The sequence below is a fragment of the Lepus europaeus genome, chromosome 7, assembly GCF_033115175.1.
Source record: "Lepus europaeus isolate LE1 chromosome 7, mLepTim1.pri, whole genome shotgun sequence".
Taxonomy (NCBI): Eukaryota; Metazoa; Chordata; class Mammalia; order Lagomorpha; family Leporidae; genus Lepus; species Lepus europaeus.
In genome coordinates this window covers 67,456,522-67,479,751 of record NC_084833.1, presented here as the reverse complement: position 1 = coordinate 67,479,751, position 23,230 = coordinate 67,456,522, and the positions used below count along the sequence as shown (strand labels likewise).

The 23,230-nt window shown below is 54.8% G+C and overlaps 1 protein-coding gene across 1 annotated transcript in view; it reads right to left on the bottom strand.

Annotated features, from left to right (window-relative positions):
* The window catches only part of USP35 (ubiquitin specific peptidase 35), a 41,874-nt gene that overhangs the window by 13,467 nt on the left and 5,177 nt on the right, over positions 1 to 23,230 (bottom strand). Inside the window, exons 2-7 of the mRNA XM_062198273.1 lie at positions 21,042 to 21,865; positions 20,062 to 20,194; positions 18,157 to 18,286; positions 17,675 to 17,776; positions 16,098 to 16,256; positions 11,506 to 11,699 (exon numbers count right to left, since the gene is read on the bottom strand). Coding sequence (XP_062054257.1) covers positions 11,506 to 11,699; positions 16,098 to 16,256; positions 17,675 to 17,776; positions 18,157 to 18,286; positions 20,062 to 20,194; positions 21,042 to 21,714 — 1,391 coding nt within the window. The 5' untranslated portion in view covers positions 21,715 to 21,865. The remainder of the gene's footprint in view (positions 1 to 11,505; positions 11,700 to 16,097; positions 16,257 to 17,674; positions 17,777 to 18,156; positions 18,287 to 20,061; positions 20,195 to 21,041; positions 21,866 to 23,230) is intronic.

Here is a 23,230-nt window from a genome sequence, read left to right as displayed (position 1 = left end):
CCTGGAAACCTGGGACCACTCTCACTCTTCTCCAGGAGACTCCTGTTCTACAGGGCTCCTCAGGGGCAGCCCAAGTGAGTGACCCCCAAACTCTGGCCCCATTCTACCTGATCCATGGGCCCCGAAATTTCTCAATCCCACCTGACTCCCCACTGGCCTGTTAGAACACCTGCATGGGGGGCCAGCACTGTGGTGTCGCAGGGAAAGCTGCCACCTGCAGTGCTGCCATCCCATATGGGCGCCAGTTCTAGTCCCAGCTGCTCCTCTTCTGATCCAGCTCTCTGCTATGGCCTGGGAAAGCAGTAGAAGATGGCCCAAGTCCTTGGGCCCCTGCACCTGCGTGCGAGACCAGGAGGAAGCTCCTGGCTCCGGATCAGCGCAGCTCCGGCCATTGCGGCCATCTGGGGAGTGAACCATCAGATGGAAGACCTCTCTCTGCCTCTGCCTCTCTATAACTCTACTTTTCAAATAAATAAGTAAATCTTTAAAAAAAAAAAAAAAGTTTACCAAAAACCTGCACAGGGTGGGCCAAAATGACTCATCTTCATTTGTACTAAAGTCTGGCCCATACATACACTGGAAAATGATCCTAAATGGCCAGAATTTGGCCTCTTGACCTCCAAATTCTCCACGATCTTGGTAACAATACATGGAGACAGCAAATGGTCAGCGGGCCCACATACTCGAGCCTTTTTCCTCCTCTGAGGCTAACGGTCCTCCGTGCAAGACCTCCTCAAGCAGGAAAAGGCCGGGAGCCCCACCTTGCTTCCCCTCCGCCCCCTCCGCAGGCCCTCCAAAGCATAATCCTCAAGAAGGACCTGAGAAAGACCCTCCCCCTCCCCCTCCCCTCAGCACAGGCTGCAGCCACCCCTCCACCCGCTTCCTCCTCTCTTCAGTCAGTCCTTCTCCTTCCCTGTTCTTCCCAGCGAAGAAAAACCTTCCCTCACACCCTCCGCCCCACCACGGCCTCCCTCATCTCATCCTCTGATTCGAATCCTGCTGACAGCCCTCCACCCTACCTGCCCCAGGGCTCCCTAGAGCTTCCATCCAGAGACCCCCTACAGGCAGACACACCTGATTCCACCCCGGATTCCCCCCCTTCCTCGTCCCCCCATAATCCCCTTCTCCATACCTACTCTCAAACTACATAACCCAAACCTGTGTTCCCCTAAGGGAGGCAGAAGGCGTGGAAGATCGGGTTAGGGTCTATGTGCTCCACCTCCCCGCCCCCCCCCCCCCCCCAGCAGACCTAAATCAAAGAGAGGAGCGTCTAGGCTCATTCTCAGAAAATCTCTCCAAATACTGTAAGGGATTTCTTCGCCTGACAGTCCTGCAGCTTGACCTGGCACTCTCTCTCATCTTGTCCTCCATCTTGACTCCAGACGAATGTGAACGCATCCGGCACGCTGAACAGCATGAAGATGCACCACCAGGCTCCACACACACCCAGAGGCTGCTCGGGCCATTCCAAGAGGCCCTAGAGCCCAGTGACTACGTAGTACTATCCTTACTACACTTAGTCATTGCCTCTGTGAGGCGGGCCGTAAAGACAGCAGGGTTTATCAGGTCCCTGGGCAACCTCCCAGAGATTACCATAGTTAACCTGCTTATGGCTCTTTTTATCCATAGCTGCCAACAGGCAGGAGGCCATATGACTTCATGCTTGTAGCTCTGGGTCTCCAGGTTGGTAGGATTCCAAACTTCTCTCTTATTGCTAAGCCTTTCTATGAAGCTACAAAAGGTGTTAAAGATGAGCCCTTACAAGAGCACCCCTCCCCAGAAACCCCATTCCAAACTCTAAAGTAGGCTCTCCCACAAGTGCTCACCCTGAGCCTTCCTAACCCACACAGCCCATTTCTTCTCTACATTCATAGCTCTAAGGGACAAGCACTTGGTCTCCAGGCCCAAAAGTCAGGGGACTCTACCACCCCTGTGACCTCTTTCTCAAAACACTTGGATGGGGCTTACCACGGCTGGCCCCTGTACCTGAGGATCCTGGCCACTGCAGCTCTCTTCATTCCTGAAGCCTAAAAACTCTCCTCTCATCAACCCTTACAAATCTGGTCCTGTCATGGGCTACAAGACCTTGGCCACCAGGCTCTTCAATCTGTAGCACCAGCTCCTGTCTGAGTTCTTCCTGCCACCCTTCTCCAGCCTACTGTCACCTTCCAGTGCTGCACCTCCCTCAACCCAGCTACACTCCTCCCCACTGCCACACCAGACTCCCTCGAATCCCACTCCTGCCCAGATAGCCTCGACTTCTCCCTAATTACTTCCCACCACCCCACGGACACTCACATTCCACAATCCCGATTGGTTAACTGATGGTAGTGCCTCCAAGTCTCCCCCATTTCCTGCTGGATCTGCAGTAATTCAGGGGTACCGTGATGCTACCTCCTCTTTCCCCTACCTCAAGGCACAATCCCTCCCAACAAGTCAAATTAGTAGCCTTGACACGAGCCTTGACCTTAGCCAAGGGAAAAATCATCACTATATACATAGATTCCCAACCTGCCTAGATCATCATCCATTCTAGTGCCCAGGTATGGCAGGAAAGAGATTTCCCAACAGCCCAAGGGACCCCTGTAATAAATGGCAAGCTGATGAAGGCCCTTCCTGACGCTGCCCAGCTGCCAACAAAAGCTGCTATTATTCATTGCAAAGGCCACCAGAAAGACAAACAGTACCTAGCAGAAGCTAACAACCAGGCTGATCTGACAGCTAAAGCAGTGGTCCATGGGGAAATGGTCCTGCCTTATCTCTTTAACCTAACTCCTGTCTACTCAGAAATTTCTCAATTCCAACAACAAGGGGTATTTAGAGAGGACTTGTGGTGGTTTCTAGGTAATTAATACTCCCCTCTTCTCTCCAAGCTAATTTTCTAAAAAATCTCCACTCTCTATACCAAACCCAAACTCTCTTCTTTTCCCAAAATCACACATACATCTCCTGCCATACTTGAAACTCAGCATGACATATTCCAGAAATGTAGCATCTGCCAAACTGCTAACCCCAATTCCCATATCAGAGCCCCCCCCCCCCCCATTCCCCAATCACCAGGCCCGCAGATCACTTCCAGCAGAGTACTGGCAGATAGACTTCACTCATAGGCTACCAGTAAGCAGATACGTTACCTTCTGGTTATGGTGGGCACCCACTCAGGTTGGGTGCGCTCTCCCTGCTGCTAATAAAAGAGCTTCCATTGCCTCTAATTTATTAGTAAAAGTTATTGTCCCAGGGCTGGCACTGTGGCATAGCAGGTAAAGCCTCCACCTGCAGTGCCGGCATCCCATATGGGTGCCAGTTCAAGTTCCAGCTGCTCCACTTCCCATCCAGCTCTCTGCTATGGCCTGGGAAAGCAGTAGAAGACGGCCCAAGTGCTTGGGTCCCTGCGCCCACGTGGGAGACCCAGAAGAAGCTTCTGGCTCCCAGCTTCAGATCGGTACAGCTCCTGCTGTTGCAGCCATCTGGGGAGTGAACCAGTGGATGGAAGACCTCTTGCCCTCCCTCTACCTCTCTGTAACAACTCTGCCTTTTAAATACAGTTTAAAAAAAAAAAAAGATTATCCCCAGATTTGGACTCCCCACTTCTATCCAATCAGAAAATGGGCCAGAATTCACCTCTCCAGTTACTCAGTTGGCATCGACCTCTCCTCATATTCCATGACATTTTCACAGTCTCTATTGCCCCTCCTCCTCAGGAAAAGTAGAATGGATGGATGGAATCTTCAAGCAAACTCTAACTAAACCTTCCACCCAAGTCCACTTAGACGGGTAAAGCTTCTTCCTTTAGCCTTGTTAAGGATCAGATCTCTTCTCCAGAAGCCATTAATGCTCAGTCCATCTGAAACTTTATACAGAGGGCCTCCTCTCACACCTAATTTTCCTCCCCTCTGAAATTCTGAAGCCATTCCTCCTCCTCTCACTTCCCCTCTTCTCAGCAAATGCACTCTTACTTATGGAATTATGCAGACACACATCTACCCAAACCTCACCCTCTGCCTTCACACTATACTCCTTTCAACCTGGTCATTGGGTCTGTCTTAAACAAAACAAGGCCACCTTAAAGCCCAAATGGACCAGGCCCTATCAGGTGATACTGACTACCCCCACTTCTGCCAAACTCAAAGGACACCACCCCATCAAGGTACATTTTACTTCATTAAAGCTAGTAACATCTCCCTTCTATAAGTCTGCTCCCACAGGACCCACCAGTGTCAGGTTGACGTGGCTCCCTGCAATACCAGAACAACCGTCTCATGTCCCTGACAATTCCTGAATTCCACAGGTTTCTCCAAGTAATTCTACCGGGAAGCTACTGGTATTCATCTCTACCTGTCTGCCTTCCCAACCTCGTCTAGGATTGCTGGCTCCAGCGAGGTCTCGGACTTCACCCCAACTACAGATACCCTCTTACCTTCTGTTTATACTTCAGATTGTAGGGCACCGTCACCCTCTTCTATCTGCAGCCGTGGTTCTAGGCCTAACCTCAGCCATACAGTACAGATTCTTACTCCTCCAATTCATTCCAATCTCTCATCAATGCTTCCTCTCGTCTTTTCTTTAAACTTCACCCCAATGTCTCTTCTTGAATCTGTACACACTCCTCCCCCAAGGATTGCAAGCCCTCCCTGCTTCCAGTCAGTTCCGCAGCACAGCCACAGGAAGTAGTGGATATCCAGATGTGAGCCCAGGAAGGCTGGAGAACTGGCAGATCCCCTCATAAACCTCTCCTTGGTGTTTTTGCTACAGCCTCACTGACTGGTCATGTGCATGTGATAGGTGCATCACAAGTTCTCCCTTCCCCTCTCCCCATCAAGTGGAGCATTGCCTCACTCAGCCGGTAACCAGACTGTCAGTCTCCCAACCCAAACCAGCTCCACCCTCAGCCATAGATTGAGGCTGGCAAAATTGGCATCAAAGGCATATACCTGCAAAATACATGAGCTGTCAATAAACACAGACCCATCTACTTCCATTCCCGGCATGCCTGGGACAGAAACAGGAGCGTTCTTCTTCTGCAGCGGCAACCAGGCATGTACCTGTTTCCCACTACCTGGACAGGAACCTGTACTCTGGGTTCCTATCTCCCCCTCTGTCCTGCACTCTAGACCAGACTTCATTCCCTGATCTCTAACTGGACTAGAAAGGAGGGATTCTGGACTCACCCTCCTGTTAATCACATCGGGTGTTCCGGCAGGAGTTGGAACAGATGTGGCTGGACTAGCAATCTCAGAAGACATGGCAAACACCTGAAGACGTATGTATCTCACTCACTCAAGGAAAAATCTAGATGACCTAGCGTGACCATTGCCTCATCTCCAAGACCAGGGAGACTCCTTGGCGGCGGTGGTTCTTCAAACCACCCAGCGTAGATCTCACCACTGCAGTACAGGAGCGCTGTCTCTTTCTAGGTGAAGAACGTTGCTAACACTACTGGTCAGGTGTGCTAAGAGAAGGGATCAAACGCACACACAAGAGGGTAATGAACTACAGTCCCAAAACAGCTCCGGCTCATCATTCTGGCCGTGGCCATCTTTCCCACCTTGGTTGATGTCTCTGCTGGCTCCTTTGTCCTCACAGCTGTAGTGCTTTTAGTCCTACCATGTATAATTAACATATTTCAAAAGCTTCTACCGGAATGGGTAACTGCTATATCCCAAGCTATCACACAGTAACAGGACAAGACTGCTCCTCTTCTCCTATCAATCCGATCCAGAGTGTAGACACTCTACCCCACAACGACGCCCCCTATCAGCAGGAAGCAGCCAGAAAGAAATCGGCGCCCTTTTTCCTTATCTATACTCAGAGTCAGGACTGATGGCGCAAGGACAAAAAGCCTCAGATCCATACTGACCCCTCACCTACACACCAGCAAGCAGGCCCCCATTTCTCTGCCCCAATACAGCCCCACCCTGCCTTGACCAGCCCCAGCCTGCCTGGACTGCTGGACACACCACTATCAGAAGAGTCCAGCCATCGGCCTGAGCACTCCCCACTCGTCCCAAGCTCTCTCCCCCCAGCTCAGCATCTCAGCCTCAGCCCAAACCCCACCCAAGCTCTCCTCTATCTCAGCAGCCCAGCTTAAGCTCAGACCCCTTCCTGCCACTTTGTACATGTAAACCACTAGTCTGTAAGGGAAGGTGCTCTCTGCCATGTCTTCACCTGGGAGTGAGCCCTTCCCAGGCTTTATTCTGAATAAACCTGGTCTGGCTTTGGCATCACACTCTGCCTCTTCTTTCCTAACAGAAACAACAGACCTGAAATAATAAAGCTACGTGTGACAAACCAACATCATAGCGAAAGCATTCCCTCTAAGACCTGAAATCAAAGACCTCCACTCTACTAGTGTGATTCAGTGTAGTGCTGGGAGTTTCAGCCGTGACAATTACACAAGAAATAGAAATAAGGAGGAAGCCAAATTTTCCCTGTTTGCAGTGGGCATGATAGTATATCCATGCCGGCGCTGTGGCGTAGCAGGTAAAGCTGCCGCCTGCAGTGCCGGCATCCCATATGGGCACCAGTTCGAGTCTCAGCTGCTCCACTTCTGATTCCGCTCTCTGCTATGGCCTGGGAAAGCAGTGGAAGATGGCCCAAGTCCTTGGGCCCCTGCACCCACATGGGAGACCCAGAAGTTCCTTGCTCCCTGGCTTTGGATCAGCACAGCTCTGGCTGTTGCAGCCAGCTGGGGAGTGAACCAGCAGTTGGAAGACCTCTCTCTCTGCCTCTCTTTCTCTGTGTAACTCTTTCAAATAAATACATCTTTAAGAAAAAAATCTAAAAATCTCACCAAAAGACTATTAGAACTAATGAACAAATTCAGTAAAGTTTCAAAATACAAATCAACACACAAAAATCAGTAACATTTTTATACACCAATTACACACTAACATATTTTCAGAGCTTTCTTTTTCACAATTGCTACAAAAAGTAAACTAAAAACCTTATAATAAGTTTAATGAAGGACGTGGAAGACCTCTAACCTCTACAATGAAAATTACAACACACTAATAAGAGAATTGAAAAAGACACACAAAAAAGGTAAACAATCCACATTCATGGATTGGAAGAATTAGCTTCATTCAAAGGCCCATACTCCCCAAAGAGATTTAGAAATTCAATGCAATCCTCACCAAAATAGCAGTAACATTCTTCACATAACTAGAAAAAACAATCATCAAATTCATACAGAAGCAGAGTAGACCCAGTTGCTGAAGCAATCTTGAACAAAATGCACAGAGCTGGAGGCATCCAAATACCCGATTTTGAGACACACGACAATAACCAGAAAAATAGCATGGCACTCGCATAAAAGCAGACACACAGGCCATGGAAGCTAACAGACCAGAGCTGAATCCATGCTTTACAGCCAACTCATTCTCGACAAAGGCACCAAAATCAGAACTGGAGGAAGACAGTCTCTCCAATAAGTAGTGCTGGGAACACTGGGTATCCGTATGCAGAGGCCGGATACCTGATGTCCCCTCACCACCACCCACCCGACACAAAAATCAACTCGAGGGACCAGTGCTGTGGTTTCACCACCTGTGAAACCAGCATCCCATATGGGTGCTGAATGGATGGGACTGGCATTGTGGAGTAGTGGGTAAAGCTGCCGCGGGTGATGCCAGCACCCATTATGGGTGCCAGTTTGAGTCCTGGCTGTGCCATTTCTGATCCAGCTCCCTGCTAATGGCCTGGGAAAGAGCAGTGGAAGATGGCCCAAGTATTTGGATTCCTGCTACCCAGATGGAGACCCAGAAGCAGCTCCTGGCTTCAGCCTGGCCTACCCCCGGCCATTGCAGCCATTTGGGGAGTGAATCAGCAGATGGAAGACCTTTCTGCCTCTTCCCTTGCTCTCTAACTTTTAAGATTTATTTAATTTCAAAATCAACTCACAGTGGACTAAATGTGAGTGCAGGCATTTGGTCTGGTGGTTAAGACACCCACGTCCCGCCGCAGAGTGCCTGGGTTAGATTCCCAGCTCCTGACTGCAGCTTCTCGCTATTGCAGATACTGGTGACAGTTCAGATAGCTGGGTTCCTGCCATCCATGTGGGAGACCTGGACTGCATTCCTGGCTCCCAGCTTCAGCCCTAGCCCAGTTCCAGCATTGTGAGCATCTGTAAAGTGAACCATCAGGAGGAAGCTTGATCTCTGACCCTCAAATAAGTTAACTTTTTTAAAAGGATTTATTTATTTTTCTAAAGATTTACTATTTATTCGAAAGTCAGAGTTACACAGAGAGGAGAGGCAGAGAGAGAGGTCTTCCATCTGATGGTTCACTCCCCAGTTGGCCACAACGGCCAGGGCTGCGCCAATCCGAAGCCAGGAGCCAGGAGCCTCCTACGGGTCTCCCACGTGGGTGCAGGGGCCCAAGGACTTGGGCCACCTTCCACTGCTTTCCCAGGCCATAGTAGAAAGCTGGACAGGAAGTGGAGCAGCCAGGATGCGAACTGGCGCCCATATGGGATGCCGGCACCTCAGGCCAGGGTGTTAACCCGCTGCACCACAGTGCTGGCCCTAGATTTATTTATTTTTAAACATTTATTTATTTACTTGAAAGAGTTACACAGAGAAGAAGCAGAGAGAGAGGAGAGAGGTCTCCCATCTGCTGGTTCACTCCCCAGATGGCCACAACAGCCAGAGCTCTGCTGATCCGAGGCCAGGAGCTTCTTCTGGGTCTCCTATGTAGGCTCAGGGGCCCAAGGACTTGGGCCATCTTCTACTGCTTTCCCAGGCCATAACAGAGAGCTGGATCGGAAGAGGAGCAGCTGGGACTATAACCGGCACCCATATGGGATGCCGGCGCTTCAGGCCAGGGCTTTAACGCATTGCACCACAGTGCTGGCCCCTATTTATTTATTATTTGAAAGAATCACAGAGAAAAGAAAGACAGAGGGAAAGAGAGAGATCTTCCATGCACTGGTCCACCCCCCAGATGGGCACAATGGCCAGGCAAAAGCCAGGAGCTTCATCCAGGTCTCCCACGTAGGTGCAGGGGCCCAAGCACTTGGGCCATCCTCCACCACTTTCCCAAGCACATTAGCAGGGATCTGGATCTCAAGTGGAGCAGCCAGGACTCAAACTGGTGCCCATATGAAATGCTGGCACTGCAAATGGCAGCCTAACCTGCTGCATCACAGCACCAGCCCCACAGATGAACTTTTTAAAAAGACCTGTATCTGGGGCCAGCACCGTGGTGGAGTAGATTAAGCTTCTGACTGCGGCGCCAGCATCCTATATGGGCTCCACTTCTGAACTAGCTCCCTGCTGATGGCCTGGGAAAGCAGAAGATGATGGCCCAAGTGCTTGAGGCCCTGCACCCATGTGCTAGACCCAGAAGATGCTCCTGGCTCCTGGTTTTGGATCGGCCTAGCTCCAGCCATTGTGGCCATATGGGAAGTGAACTAGTGGATAGAAGACCTCTCTATCCCTCTGTCTGTAACTCTGCCTCTCAAGTCAATAAATAAATCTATAAAAAAAAAAAAAAAAAGAAAAATATAAATCTAAAGAAAAAATACCTAAATCCAAAGGAAACTTCTAGTAGGAACCACTGGAACATATCAGTATAGATTTATTTTTATTTATTTCGAAGACAGAGTTGCAGAGAGAGAGAGGAGACAGAGGTCTTCCATCCACTGGTTCACTCCCCAATTGGCCGCAACGGCTGGAGCTGGGCCGATCCAAAGACAGGAGCTTGCCCTGGGTCTCCCACGTGGGTGCAGGGGCCCAAGCACTTGGGCCATCTTCCACTGCTTTCCCAGGCCATAGCAGAGAGCTGGATGGGAAATGGAGCATCTGGGACTCGAACGGCACCCATATGGGATGCCTGTGCAGCAGGCCAGGGCTTTAACCCGCTACACCACAGCGCTGGCTCCCAAACTTATCAGTATAAGCAAAGATATTTTGGATAATACCCCAAAAGTTCAGGCAAAAGAAACTAGACAAACAGGACTGTGTCAACTAAGAATCTTCGGCATAGCAAACAACCATCAAAGTGGGAGAATATATTTCCAAGTTATTCCTCTGACGAAGAGATCTAGAATATATAACCAATGCAACAACCACCAAAAAAAACCCCAAAATCCAGGAAACAGGTAAAGGGTCGGCATTGACATTTTCAAAAGAAGAAATACAACTAGTCAACAGATACATGAAAAGATGCTCAGTACCACTGAGCCACCAAGGAAACGCAAATCCAAACCACAGTGAGACACCACCTCGCTCCAGTGAACGTGGCTGTTTTCAGAAAGACCAAACACTCCAACTGCTGATGAGCTGGGGAAAGGGCACACTTAGACGCTGCTGGGGAAAATGCAAGCTAGTCAGCCATTATGGGAAACAGTGTGGTTTCTAACACTGAAAACAGAGCTACCAGGTGGCTAGATCGTATCCAGAGGAAATGAAGTCAGCCTATCAGAGAGATCCCCACTCACGCTCACAGCAGCACCACGCATCACCGACACGTGCCATCAACCCATCCATGGCTAAGTGGGTCAGGATCACGTGGCGTGCGTACACACGGGATAGCGCTCAGCCATACAAGGAGTGGGATCCAGCTAGATATGGCAAAATGGGTGGAACCGGAGGTCTGCGTGTTGACACAGAAAGACGCGTCTTACACCTGCGTAAGCTTCCAGACAGCCAGCCCGAACTTAGAGTAGCGATTGCCGGAGGCTGGACAGGCACGGGGAGACCGGGGAGCAGTTACCAAAGCACAGTCACACCCGAGTGCCCAGTTCTAGCACTGCACAGCGCAGCGGGGTCACTCCAGGTCACGGGAACGTGATATTCCATATACAGAACTGGAACAGAGAAGCTGGTCAGCCCCCAACGAAGAAGGAAGTGGAAAGGCTGACCAGTTCATGCCGTACAGATGCGCTGCAACATCGCACTGTACCTCTTAAAGACATACAAGGAAATGCTCATTGAAAAAACATTTAATTAAAAAACAATACAGAGACAACTGTGACTGTGGCCATCCAAGCACTTGATCGTTTTTCCAGGAGGTCATTTTGTTGTGTTTTTACTGAAGTAATGCTAGGCAGCAGACCAGAAATCGGGGGGGGGGGGGGGGGGGGGACCACAAAACAGGCAGTATGCAAAGAACAAGCAGCACCATAGGCTGCCTTCGCCCTCAGCACCAACCTCCTACAGAAGCTGCAGCACAGAGAAGAAACAGCCAAAGTCACGGTGTAAGCCAGAATCAAAGCCAGCACTTGGATTTTTCCAGCCAGCCATAGGTGGATAGGTAGCCACCGAGACCGCGCTGTCCCAAGAAGAGAGCAAAGTCTCACGCTAAGGCGAGTGGAAGTTCCAATCCACCCCACGGGGCAGGCAGTGACGTCCCCCTGGGGCAGACCCTGAACCCCCCTCGAGTTTCCACCCAGTCTTGGCGGTGGCTGAGGCAGTCTGGGTCCTCCCCCCCTGCCCTCAGGCCCACCCTCCCCAACCCCGCCCCCACCCCTTGCAGTCTCCCCAAGGAAAGAAGGGCAGCACATACTCGGAAGCCATGAACAAGGCCTGGAGGATGCTGTTCACGTAGCAGGTATTGCCCAGGTTGATTAAGCCAATCTTGCCTGTGTCGGACTTGGCCATGAGCCGGGGGTAAAAGCCAGCCAGCTCACTCTTCTGGGAGGTCCAGGCATCCTGCCCCAGCAGCTGCTTGATGCGGTCCTCGTTAGGAACATGGAGGTCCTGAGGAGGGAACAGGCAGGCAGGACAGTGGGCACCAAGGTCAGCCCCCAAAATATTACCACCTCTTCGACGCCTTCCTGGGACTCTGCCTACCACACAGCCTCCCAGTGTTCCCAAGAGGTGCGTCGCCACCCCCTGCCTACACACTCATTCTAGGTTCTCACCTCTGCACGAGCCACAGCTGCCTTAAGGTGGTATAATCCCCACTTTACAGGTGGATAAACGAGGACTCAGTAAAGAACCACCTGGGTGGTAGGTGAAGAATCTGTTCTTCGAAGAGCCTAGGGCTCTAAGAGGGACCCAGCAATCCAACCCAACAAACCCCAGCTCAACCCTGACTCTCCTCCCATCCAGCTGTTACCAAGCCCCTGTCTCTGTCCGTTAACCTGTCAGGTGAGGGCCCTCCTACCCTGGCTCAGTTAGGCAGGCTATACACTCTCATGGTGCTTGCACTCAATGTTGTTTCTGGTTGATCTACGTTAAGAGTCAGCTTCCAGGAGAATCAGTCACTCCCAGCCCCAAACGTGAGCCCTCTTGTCGAGACAGTGGGAGGATTCTGGAGGTGTGAAGGGTGGGTCCTGGGCTCCAGGCTGAGAGGAAGTGAGGGAGGAGAGCAGGGAAAGAGCCAGGAATTCAATCCAGGAGCTAGGATGAAGCCAGGAGCCAGGAATTCAATCCAGGAGAGAGAGGGGAGAGAGGGTGGAAGAGGGTGGAGGCGAGAAGGGAGAGAGGGGTGAGCGACATGGAACAGGAAGGTGGAAGAGAATGGGGGGAGGGGAGAGAAAGGGAGGGAGGGAGGGAGACTCCCTCTCTCTTTCGTATAAAAATAAGGCAAAAAAAAAACACAAAAAAACAGCTGCACCTCAAAGAGTAGCACCAGACACAGTTCCAACACCTATACACCTTCAAGAAACACACCTCGGTACAACATAGTGTTTGCAGACCCAAAATTCTAGGACAATGCCCTAGGTTGATCCAAGGTGCCACGGAGCTCCCAACTAGCTCTGCCCCCACATCCTCCTCTCCTGGGAGCACCTCTGGCTCCAGTGGGAGGGTTCACTCCTTTCCAGGGGATCACTCATCAAATAAAGCATCAGATTAGGCAAGGCTCACGGAGGGTAAGGACGACTACACCAGGGGATGCCAGAGGGGAGCCAGGCAGGTACAGGCTTAGGCTCTGTATTTTCTCCTATTCTGCTCTGTCCAACCTCCCACATACCAGCCACTCATACCCCATGGGAACAATATCCACAGGGAGGCAGGCAGATGCGCAGGAGCACGCATGCGCGTACACACACACACACACACACATTCGGGGAAGAAGCGGAGAAACCAGAACATACATCAGGGCAGGCATTTAGTGCAGAACTTCAGACACTTCTTGGGATGCCCCATCTCTTCTCAGGGTTCCTGGGTTCGAGTCCTGGCTCGGTTGCCAATCCAGTTCCCGATGACCTACATCCTTGGAGGCTGCAGATGATGGGTTCCCACCCCCCATGTGGGTGACCTACATTGGGTTCTGGACTCCTGGCTTTAGCCTGGCCCAACCTGGCTATCTGGCATTCGGGAAATGAACTGGTGGGTGGAAGAGCTTTCTTTCAAATAAACAAAACAGAAGACTTCCCTATGTCTTAGAGATTTACAGTCCTTCCCTTAGCAAGGGCCACAGCTCCCAAACTGCCACAACCTGACACACATCTGCCTTTGTGAGAGTTTCCCCGAACTCCCTTACGAAGGAGCACGTGTGGGAGGAACCTTATGAACGGTACCAGGATTTGCTGCCTTGCTTCTAGACCTGGCTCACCCCAAGTCTGTAAGCCCCAGAACAAATGGTATCCATCTTCCTGAAAATACATTCCCTGACACCCTGGGGGAAGAAAAAGATGCTTATTTGCAAACAAACATCTATAGATCATGTCTCATGTTCGAGCCTTTGGGATAAAATGGAGAAACTGAGCCCATGCAAGGCTGCTCTGGGCTAAGTGCTCCCCCACTGAAGTCAAGGACCTTGGCGAAAGCATTCGAGAAGTCCAGATCTGCTCGACTGAGCCTGGTTGTTGAGGCCCTGACCATGGAGGACAGGCACCTCCGTGCCACTCCCTCCCACTCCTCTGGGCTGGCCTCCTCTCCCTAGTCCCGATGCACCAGGCTGACTTCCTTAGCCCCTGTCCTCTCCAAGCCTCTTTCTTCTTGGACGGCTCCCATCTTACTAACTGGGGCCCCTGGGCCCCTTGTCCCTCTCTTGTGGAGCCCAGCTCCCTGCACCCATGGGTATAGGTGTTTGCACACACACACCTTGTCCCCCCACCGGCCAAGCCTGGCCTTGCTCATCTCGAGTTTCCCTCCTGTGTTCACCCATGCCTTCGTCACACTGCATCAAGCCCATTCATCCACCTGTAGCCACTCACTGGACACAGAAGACCCAGGGGCCAAAACACCACCGCCCCCCAGAAGCTCACCAGCTAGCAGGCAAGAGCAGCCATCCAGGAAGCTCAGGAGGCAGACAGCCTTGGGCAGCAGCCCCTGAACAGGTACAAGTCCCATCCCCCGCTACTCACCCACCCCAGTGGTAGCCCCTCCCCCACTGTGAGTTACCTCCCACTAATGCAATGTTCTTTCTCAAGTCTGAAAACCCGAGGAAAGCCAAGGCGATGGAGATTTTGTTGGGTCCACCCCGGCTCATACTAGATTGTCCCTGCGTGTGTTTTGTGGGTTTTAGGTTCAAATATCATCTTCAGTAGAACTGTACCTTTATGGCTTGCTTTGCCAGGCAACCCTTGGGTACTGTAAGAGGATCTGAATTTGAATCCCTAGGCCCACGTGAGAGCAGCCACTGGTTACAAATCTCCTTTGTTCTCAGTCCAGAGCGCTGTTCCCAGGAGTTTCCTTGTTGTCTATTTGGGGTCACGTGTACATTTTTTTCTAGATTGCCCTTTGGCTAACAGGAGTACCTACTCCCTACCAGGGACAGGCCCACACTTCCTCTCTTGTCTGCCCCCCGCCCCAGCTCACACCCCTTGGTTGCCGAGGTGGACCATGCACCCCAGCCCTCATGTCAGGCAAAGGGACTTCACCTCTCCCACCCTGGAATTCCCTGCTCTGTTCCTTTCTGGCCCCAGGGATTCCTCCCCTATGTTCACGCAAGCTCAGCACTGCACCTACTAAGATGTTTATTCTATCCTAACAAGCGTCTTCCAGAGGTCGCACGGTGTGACACCATCCAGGTGAGCCAGCCCACTGTGCTGCCAAGGCGGAAGTCAGACCAGAGCTTCTGAGAGCGCCACGACCCTAGACACCTCCCCCATGCCCAGACTTTTTTTTTTTTTTTTTTTTTTGACAGGCAGAGTTAGAGACACAGAGAAAGGTCTTCCTTTTGCCATTGGTTCACCCCTAAATGGCCACTATGGCCAGCGCGCTGCGCTGATCCAAAGCCAGGAGCTTCTCCTGGTTCTCCATGCGGGTGCAGGGCCCAAGGACGTGGGCCATCCTCCACTGCCTTCCCGGGCCACAGCAGAGAGCTGGCCTGGAAGAGGAGCAACCGGGACAGAATCCGACACCCCAACCAGCACTAGAACCCGGGGTGCCAGCGCTGCAGGTGGAGGATTAGCCTAGTGAGCTGCGGCGCCAGTCCAGACCTGTCTTCTGTCTCAGGAAACCCAGGGCCTTGATTGTGTCTCTCACCACCTCTGTAACACGGCGGGAGTGGCCAAACCTCTCCAAACCTCATTTTCCTCACCTATGAGGCAGAGATAACAGTATCTACACCTCATCGGTCCCTTAGGAGCTTCCGAGGACAAAATACGCGGCAGCACCCACAGACGGCTGTGACGGTCAGATCCTGGCGACCCACCAAGCCCAGCTCAGAGCCTCTCTCCTCCACAGCCTCCGCCCCACCCCTGCAGACATTGTCATGGCTGCTCAGCTCGGCTTCCCGCACACAGGTCTGTCAGCCTACCAGGCGAAGCGGACTTGGTTTGCTTCCTGCCTACCATCCCAGCCCCAGCCTAGGCACGGCACAGAGTAGGACCTCGGTGCGGGCTCATGAGCAGCTGTGGGTGATCCTGTGTGATGACACGTGCCAACATGGCCGTAGTGGCAGACATGCCAACAGTCCTTAGGGAAGGCTTCCTGAGGGTGGCAACCTCGAGCAGAGCCTTTAGTGAAAGGCAGGAGACCCAGGCAGAAGGAGGAAGGCTTGCAGTTAGAGCACGGCACATGCCAAGGCTCAGAGCAGTCCTGATGGAGGGTGATGCCCCTGGGGACGGGCAGTAGCCTTGGGGAGCCGAGAGCCAGCTGTAAGGGACCGAGTGATGGGGGCTGCCACCAAGCCTTGAGGACAGAACTCACCAGCACCTGTGTCAGAATAGGGCAAGGGACAAGGAGGGGACTGTCACTCACCTTGATGGCCTCCATGACAGGCTCATACAGGTCCGGAAAGCCCGGGAAGCGGAACACCATGCAGTGGACCAGCTCTGCCAGCTGCTCCAGGCAGCTGGTCCCCGAGTTCGAGTCCTCCTTGAGCAGGGAGGCGACCATGGGCGGGATGTGAGGCAGGAGCTGCGACAGCAGAGCAGGGCGAGGCTCGGCGGTGGTTCCCAGTTCACCCACCCGAGATGCACCATTTCTGGCCCTGCTCACAGCCCCCAGGGCTCCTGGTGGCAGGGAGGTTTGCCCACAGACCACTGTCCCCCTCACAGGCGCAGGCTGAGCTCCACAGGCAGGCGACTCCTTTGCCGAGACCCCCCAGCCTAAGGCACCCTGCCCTAGGTTCGTCACCTGCAAAGCAGGATAAATGCCCTCCTCACAGTGGAGAGGGGGCCCGAGCCCCAGCTGGCCAGCCTCTGCCACCTCACCTGCCCTAAGAGCCTGGAGGCCTGAGAGACCACGGTTACTCTATCCAGCCCCAGCGGGGGCCATGACACGGCCAGCTGGACGGGCCCTGACAGCTCCAGTGGCGGCCTCTAGTGGCCAACACCAGCCCCGTCCCACTACCCTTAGGTGATCCTCACCATGACTGCACACAGCAGCAGTTTTCAGCCCCATTTCATAGAAGACAAAATAAGCGAGGACGTGGGACCTGCCAAGGATTTCCCCATGGGTTATGGGACAAGCTGGTGGCCAGACCACTTGTTTCCCCATTGGGGTGTGCTAGGCCATCATGTCACAATGGACAGTCAGGCAGAGGAACCAGGAGTAGGATGGAAGGAAACAGCTATCTGTCAAGCTTCCAGTATGGGGCAGATAGGGGTCACCTCCTCTGGCCCCTCCTGTCATTCCCAGTCCAACCGTCCCCAGCTCTCAAAGGTCAAGTGCCTGGTCCGAGGCCACCACATGTAGCAATGGCAGTTTGGACTCAACCCCTGGTTCTGTGCTTTTATCACTGCAACAAATGGGGAAGCATGACGTTTCACTGCCCTGAGCAGGGGCTGTCAAAACCTGGGTCCACTTGCAGGTCCCCAGTGAGGCCAGGCAGGTACAGCAGGCAACCTCCCAGGGCACCAGGCCTGTCTTCCCCAGAGCAGGGGCCAGAGCTGGAGGCCAGGCTGCTCGGCACCAGTGGACAGCTGGGTCAGGAAGGACGCGTCCCTGAGCCGCTCATCAGCTGCACCTGGGACGGGACCTTCCTCCTCCACACATCCCCTCCCACTCTGCAGTTTCTCCCTCTGCAGCACAGAGGCTAGGACAGAACCTCCCTCATGGGGCTGCTCTGGGAACTGCATGGATGAACCCAAGTACTGTCCTTAGCCCCGAGCCTGGCACACAGCCGGCCCCAGCGAGTGGTGCTGTCATCGGCCAAGCTCTGTCACTCAAGCATGTGCCTGGAGGAAGGCCATACAAATCCTCTGGCAAGTGGGGTCTCCAGCCTCCCCCGTGCTAATGGCCAGGATGGTTCTGGGCTTCATGCTCCAAGCCCTCCCACAACACAGCACATCAGACCTCCCAGCTCAGAGCGGGCAGCAGGCAGGGGTCCTCACCAGGTGGAAGGCCTCATGGGAGTGCTGGAAAGTCAGGAGCATGTACTTGAGGACAGACAAGGCGGCTCCCCGCACGATGGGGTACAGCAGCTTGGAGAAAACCTGCAAGACAGTGCCCAGTCAGGAGTCCCCAGGCCACTCAAGGCCAAATCCAGCCACTGGCCCGAGAGGCACGGCAGAGTCGAAACAGCAGCCCCGTGCAGGAGCAAGAACAGAGGTACAGGTGGTGAAACAGACCACAAGATAGGCATCGGATGGACAGATGGAGGGGCACGTCGGAAGTGATGGACACATGCACTTGAATGAGCAGTCAGAGGAATGAATGGGGGTAACCCGAGGCCCAGAGAGGGGCAGTGAATCGTCCCAGGTCACACAGCAAGCTCAGGTGGGAGGCACAGTGCTCTGCCTCCCAGACCTGCACTGCCTCTGGCAAGAGACCAGTGGCAAAGGCCATAAGCCCTAGCGAGGCCAGGGCCACCAACCTTCTCGATTTTGGAGAGCGAGACCTCGATCAAGATGCTGAACTTCTTAACGGCAGCCAGGCCCTTCAGCAGGGCAATGATCCACTTGTCGATGTTCTTCCCCAGGGGCCAGGACACCCAGTCGATCATCCTGGTGAGGGGAGTGACAGTGACTCAGGGACAAAAGCAGCCCGACTCCTGGGTGAGGGCATTCCAAGGGCCAGCCGTCACATCCCAGGTTCCCACAAGGACTCCCGCCTGTCCCAGGCAGCCCTGTGGTCTGTGGGGTGAACAAGACACCTCTGGAAAACACAGCTGAGCCCTGCAGACACAGGGCAGAGCCTGGGGCTCCCAGCCCAGCAGGAGGCTCCCAAGCCTCTCCCCGAATACTGGGTGGCACTGGCAGGGGCTCACAGCTGCCTCAGCCTGGAAGAACATGGTCTATGATCCAGAAGCTCTGGCTCCAGCAAGCTCTTGCCATGTGACCCAGAACAAGCCATTTCTCCCTCTCCCAGCCTCAGTTTCCTCCTCTGTAAAATGGGCGATACTACCTCCTTCACAAAGGCAGCCATGGGGATTACAAGACTCAATAGCTAACACTACGTAGTCTTCTCCCTGCATAGGCAGGGCCCTCTCCGCTTTGTGTGGATTAACTCCAATAAGTCCCACAGCACAACGCCTGTGTGGAGTGAGCGCGAAGCTGCCATGTGGCAGGTGCACAGGAAAGCCTTCCCGCCATAATTCTGATGCTCGAGAGGGAGAACCAGGACATCAAAGCAGTAACAGCTGCAATCACAGGGCACTTTTCCAGGCATTGTCTCCTTTTATCTAATTTAATCCTCACAGCAACCTTCAATAATAAGCTTGGCCAGCGCTGCGGCTCAATAGGCTAATCCTCAGCCTGCGGCGCTGGCACACCGGGTTCTAGTCCCGGTCAGGGCGACAGAGTCTGTCCTGGTTGCCCCTCTTCCAGGCCAGCTCTCTGCTGTGGCCTGGGAGGGCAGTGGAGGATGGCCCAAGTGCTTGGACCCTGCACCCGCATGGGAGACCAGAAGAAGCTCCTGGCTTCAGATCAGCGCGGTGCGCCGGCCGCAGCACGCAGGCCACAGCGGCCATTGGAGGGTGAACCAATGGAAAAGGAAGACCTTTCTGTCTGTCTCTCTCTCACTGTCCACTCTGCCTGTCAAAAAAAATAGTAAGCTTAATTATATTCCATTTTCTACCTGTTGAAACAGACACCCAGAGAGGTTGAGTAACTTGCCCGAAGCCACACAGGCCAAAATGGAAGAGGTAGGATTTGACCTCACGTGACTCACCTCTCACGCCCACATTCTTACCCACGAAACCCAAGGCATCCAGGAGGGCCCTATGGACATGGTGGAGGTGCACACAGGCAGGAAAGAACGGCAGAGAGAGGCATGCCAGGTGGAGGGGTCTGCAGAGGCAAAGGCTCGCAGGGAGGGGGGCAGGGGACACATTCTGGGGCCCCCAGACAGGCAGGTGCAGCCACATCACAGGAATGATGGCATTCAAGTAAGGTGGGGGACGTGCAGGGGCTCTGTGAGCTGAAAAGCACCCGTATTTGCCGGACTCACAGAGCATGCCGTGAAGTGCCTTCACCTTCCCATGTAGCCCCTTGGAGCCCGACTTCTCACACCACCACCCACCTTCGCACTACAGAGAGGGCAAACAGGCTAAGCACTCCCCGGCAAGCACAGTCTCACAGCTGGGCCCCAGCCTGGCAGCATCTCTCCAGCAGGGCTGTCTGTGTCCCCCCACATCCAACAGAGGGCCAGCTGCAGAGCAGGGCTCAACCACACATGGATGACTGAGCAACAGCAAGGGCCCGGCCCCTCTCTGCTCTCCCTCTCCACCAGCATCCTCTCCCTGCACGGGGTTCCACAAGGAAGAGCGCAGGCATCCCACCTGCTAATGGCCATGAGCATCTGGGCGTCCGTCACGCTGTCATCATTGCTGAGGTTCCGGACAACGCCATCCATGAGCTCCAACGGCAGGTGCTGGACCACGCTGGCCAGGGCGCTAGATGGTGGCTCCTCATCTGGACCGGGAGGCGGGGCTGACCTTAGCAGTGTGGACAGGCCCCTCCCCTCCCTCACCACCAAAGACCTAGCCTGGGCCTCTGCACGGAGTACAGTGGGGCCCGTGCTTCTCCCACTCCAGCACCAGTCTCAGATTCCACATTAGCTCTCACTCAACAAACCTTCATCGGTGCCGCTTTGTGCCTAGTTCTATGCTGGGCCCAGAGGGCACAGGGTAACCTGCAACTGCAGGTATAGAAGGCAAGGCCTTGGGAAAGGCTAACCCTAGAGCTACGGCCAGCAAAGGCAGGAGGGCTGTGTGGGCTTGAGGGGGAGAGGCACGCTCATGGGGTTATCACTGTGCTGATGCCCAATTGCATAAGGACCCAGGCCTTGCACACCCAGCCTGGTTTCTTCCTGCTGTGCCCTAGGCAGCCCCAGAACCACAGGAGGCGCGGGTCTGACTTTAGTCCTCAACACGCAGTCTAAGGTCCACAGCTTCCAACTCAAAGTCTGGATTCCACGCTTCAGAGTTAAAACAGGCAAGCCCTGGGGACGTCTCCAGAACTTCACCTCTGCCTGCCCAGGCCGCCTCATCCTTGTCGCCAGCCTCCAAAGTCCTGACAACCATCAAAGCCACCTGCCCCAAAGGCCAGGGCCGACCTGTGCTGCCGGTGTGCCCAGGCCCCTTCCCCATCCTTCCGCAGCCACACACACACACACACACACCAGGACCCAAGGGGCGGGGGCGCTCAGGATAGGTCTGGTGCTGGTGCGTTCACCCTCGCACACACATGGCCCACTACTGCGGCCGCCCGCAGGCAGAAAATCCGCCGGTATCCGCCCCAGCCCCGCGGGCACACGCACCTGTGCAGGAGATGACGGCGAACAGCTCCTTGAGGCAGGGCAGGATGGCAGCGGGCTGCGCGCGCCACAGCTGCGCCAGGAGCCCGCTCACCTGCTGGGCCTGCTCCAGGAACTCCACGGCGCCCTCCTCGCCCTCGGCGGGGCAGCGGAAGCGGCCGAGGCAGCGCACCAGCTGCTGGCAGAAGAGCAGGCGGTGCGGGCCGTCGGGCACGCAGCGCGGGTGCCGTGCCAGCAGCCGGGCCACCTGCGCGCAGGCGGCGGGCCCGGGGCGCTCGCACACGGTGCGCAGCACCTCGCGCCGCAGCAGCGCGAACACCTCGTCGGCCGCGGGCCCCTCGGGCAGGAGCTGCAGGCCCAGCTGCACGCAGGCCAGCGCGCGGGCCCCCGGCGGGCCCGAGCCGCCCTGCAGCAGGCGCAGCACGCGGCGCGCGCTGAAGAACTCGGCGAAGACGTCGGGGTGGTGGCGGCCGGCCACGTGCAGCAGCTGGCAGCCCACGCGGCGCGGCAGCTCCTCCGTGCCGCCCACGTAGAGGCGCGCGCCCAGAGCCAGCAGCGCGAGGCACTGCTCCCGCTCCAGCGGCTGCCGCGCCGCCTCCAGCACGCGCCGCACGAGCCCCTGCTTCACGCTGGCCGGGTACGACGACGTCACCACGGCCTCCAGGATCTTGTCCATGATGGCCGCGCTGCCGGGCGCAGGGAGCTGGTCACCTTCCGCCCGCCAGCCGTGGGGCTCGAGCGCCTCGGTCGGTTCCCAGTGTGGCGGCGCCCCGAGTGTTGAGGCCGTGGGCGAGCAATTACACCTTCCTGGCCGTAAGTCTTTGCATCTGAAATGGGGCAAATCATACCGACCTCACTGGGAGGTTCCACGGGAAAGCCGCACGAGCTCCTCGCATAGCAAGCCCAGGGATAACGCGCCGCTGCGCGCCTTTCAACACACAAAGGCAACACCACCTTTCTCTCCCCTGTGACTTCATCCAGTGTTGCGGCAGGGAGGAGCTGGACCTAGAAGGTACTGTCCGGAACCTTGGCCAAGCTATATCCTGGGCTTGAGAAGGGGTCCCAGGAAGAGCCCCGCCTCCAGAGAGGGAGGGCCCACGGAGCATCCCTGGAGCCCTTTTGTAGTTTCCTTCTGCCCCTAGGCAACACTGCCCCCTTACCTAAGTTACCTACACCTGTGCAAGAATCACTTCTATGTGTGGTGACTTTTGCCCGACCGTCTCCCGAGCACCACCCCCTCCACAACCCACAACCCACGCCCCACACTAGTCAAACTCCAACTCCCGTTAAAGCTGATCTAAAACACCTGTCTCCACGGTACCTGCCCCCACCTCATTCCTCCAGCCAACGGTGGCCTCTGCCAGCATGACAGCTGGGATCACTCCCAGAGGCGGCATCTTGTCTGCTCCACCGCCGCCACCACCCCTGGCTCCCCAGCCCTGCAGGACGAGGGCCCTGTGCACACCAGCCTGGCTCCTGGCTCGCTCCAGCCCCTCGGCTTTGCCTTCTCCTGGCCTGGTGGGCCTTGCAGACTTCAGCTGAAACTCACTTTCAGGCAGCCTTGCCCGACCTCCCAGTCAGGGTCAAATGCCCTAGTTAACCAATGGGAGCATCCTGCCCTTCTTCACCGCGTGCAGGAAGCCATGAGTGGGGCCAGCCTTCCCGCCACCACGATGGTTCCCAAGAGCAGGAACCATGCCAGGTCTTGTCCCCCACAGGGTCCCCCATGCCCAGCACCCAGAGTGCAGTGCGAGCTGCCCTGCCTCCCCTTCCACCTGCACTGCTTGCTGGCAGCCTCGGCTCCAGGCTGAGCCCTGACTCCTGATCTTGCTGCTCAGGTGGGCCCAACCTGCTCTCTCAGCTCTCAACTCTCAGCCCCTCGAGGGCAAAGCCAGTTCTTAGCTTCTCTGTAAGATCCTGCTCCAGGCAGGACCCAAAAGAAGGTTCAGCACATGGTCGGTATTTAAACTGATTGGCTTCAATAAAAACGACTTTCTTCTTCACGCCTGCAGCTGGTGTGAAGCCAGACCGGCCACATCCTAGGTACTGGGCCAGGAAATTGGCTTCCTCTATGGACACAGATGTTCTGGAACCCGGCCTGTGGGCCAGGCCCCTGGGGTTGTCAGCTGTGACCGAACTGCCCTCGCTGCATGTGTTATGACGCAGTGGGCCCATTTATGTAAGTCTCTCTT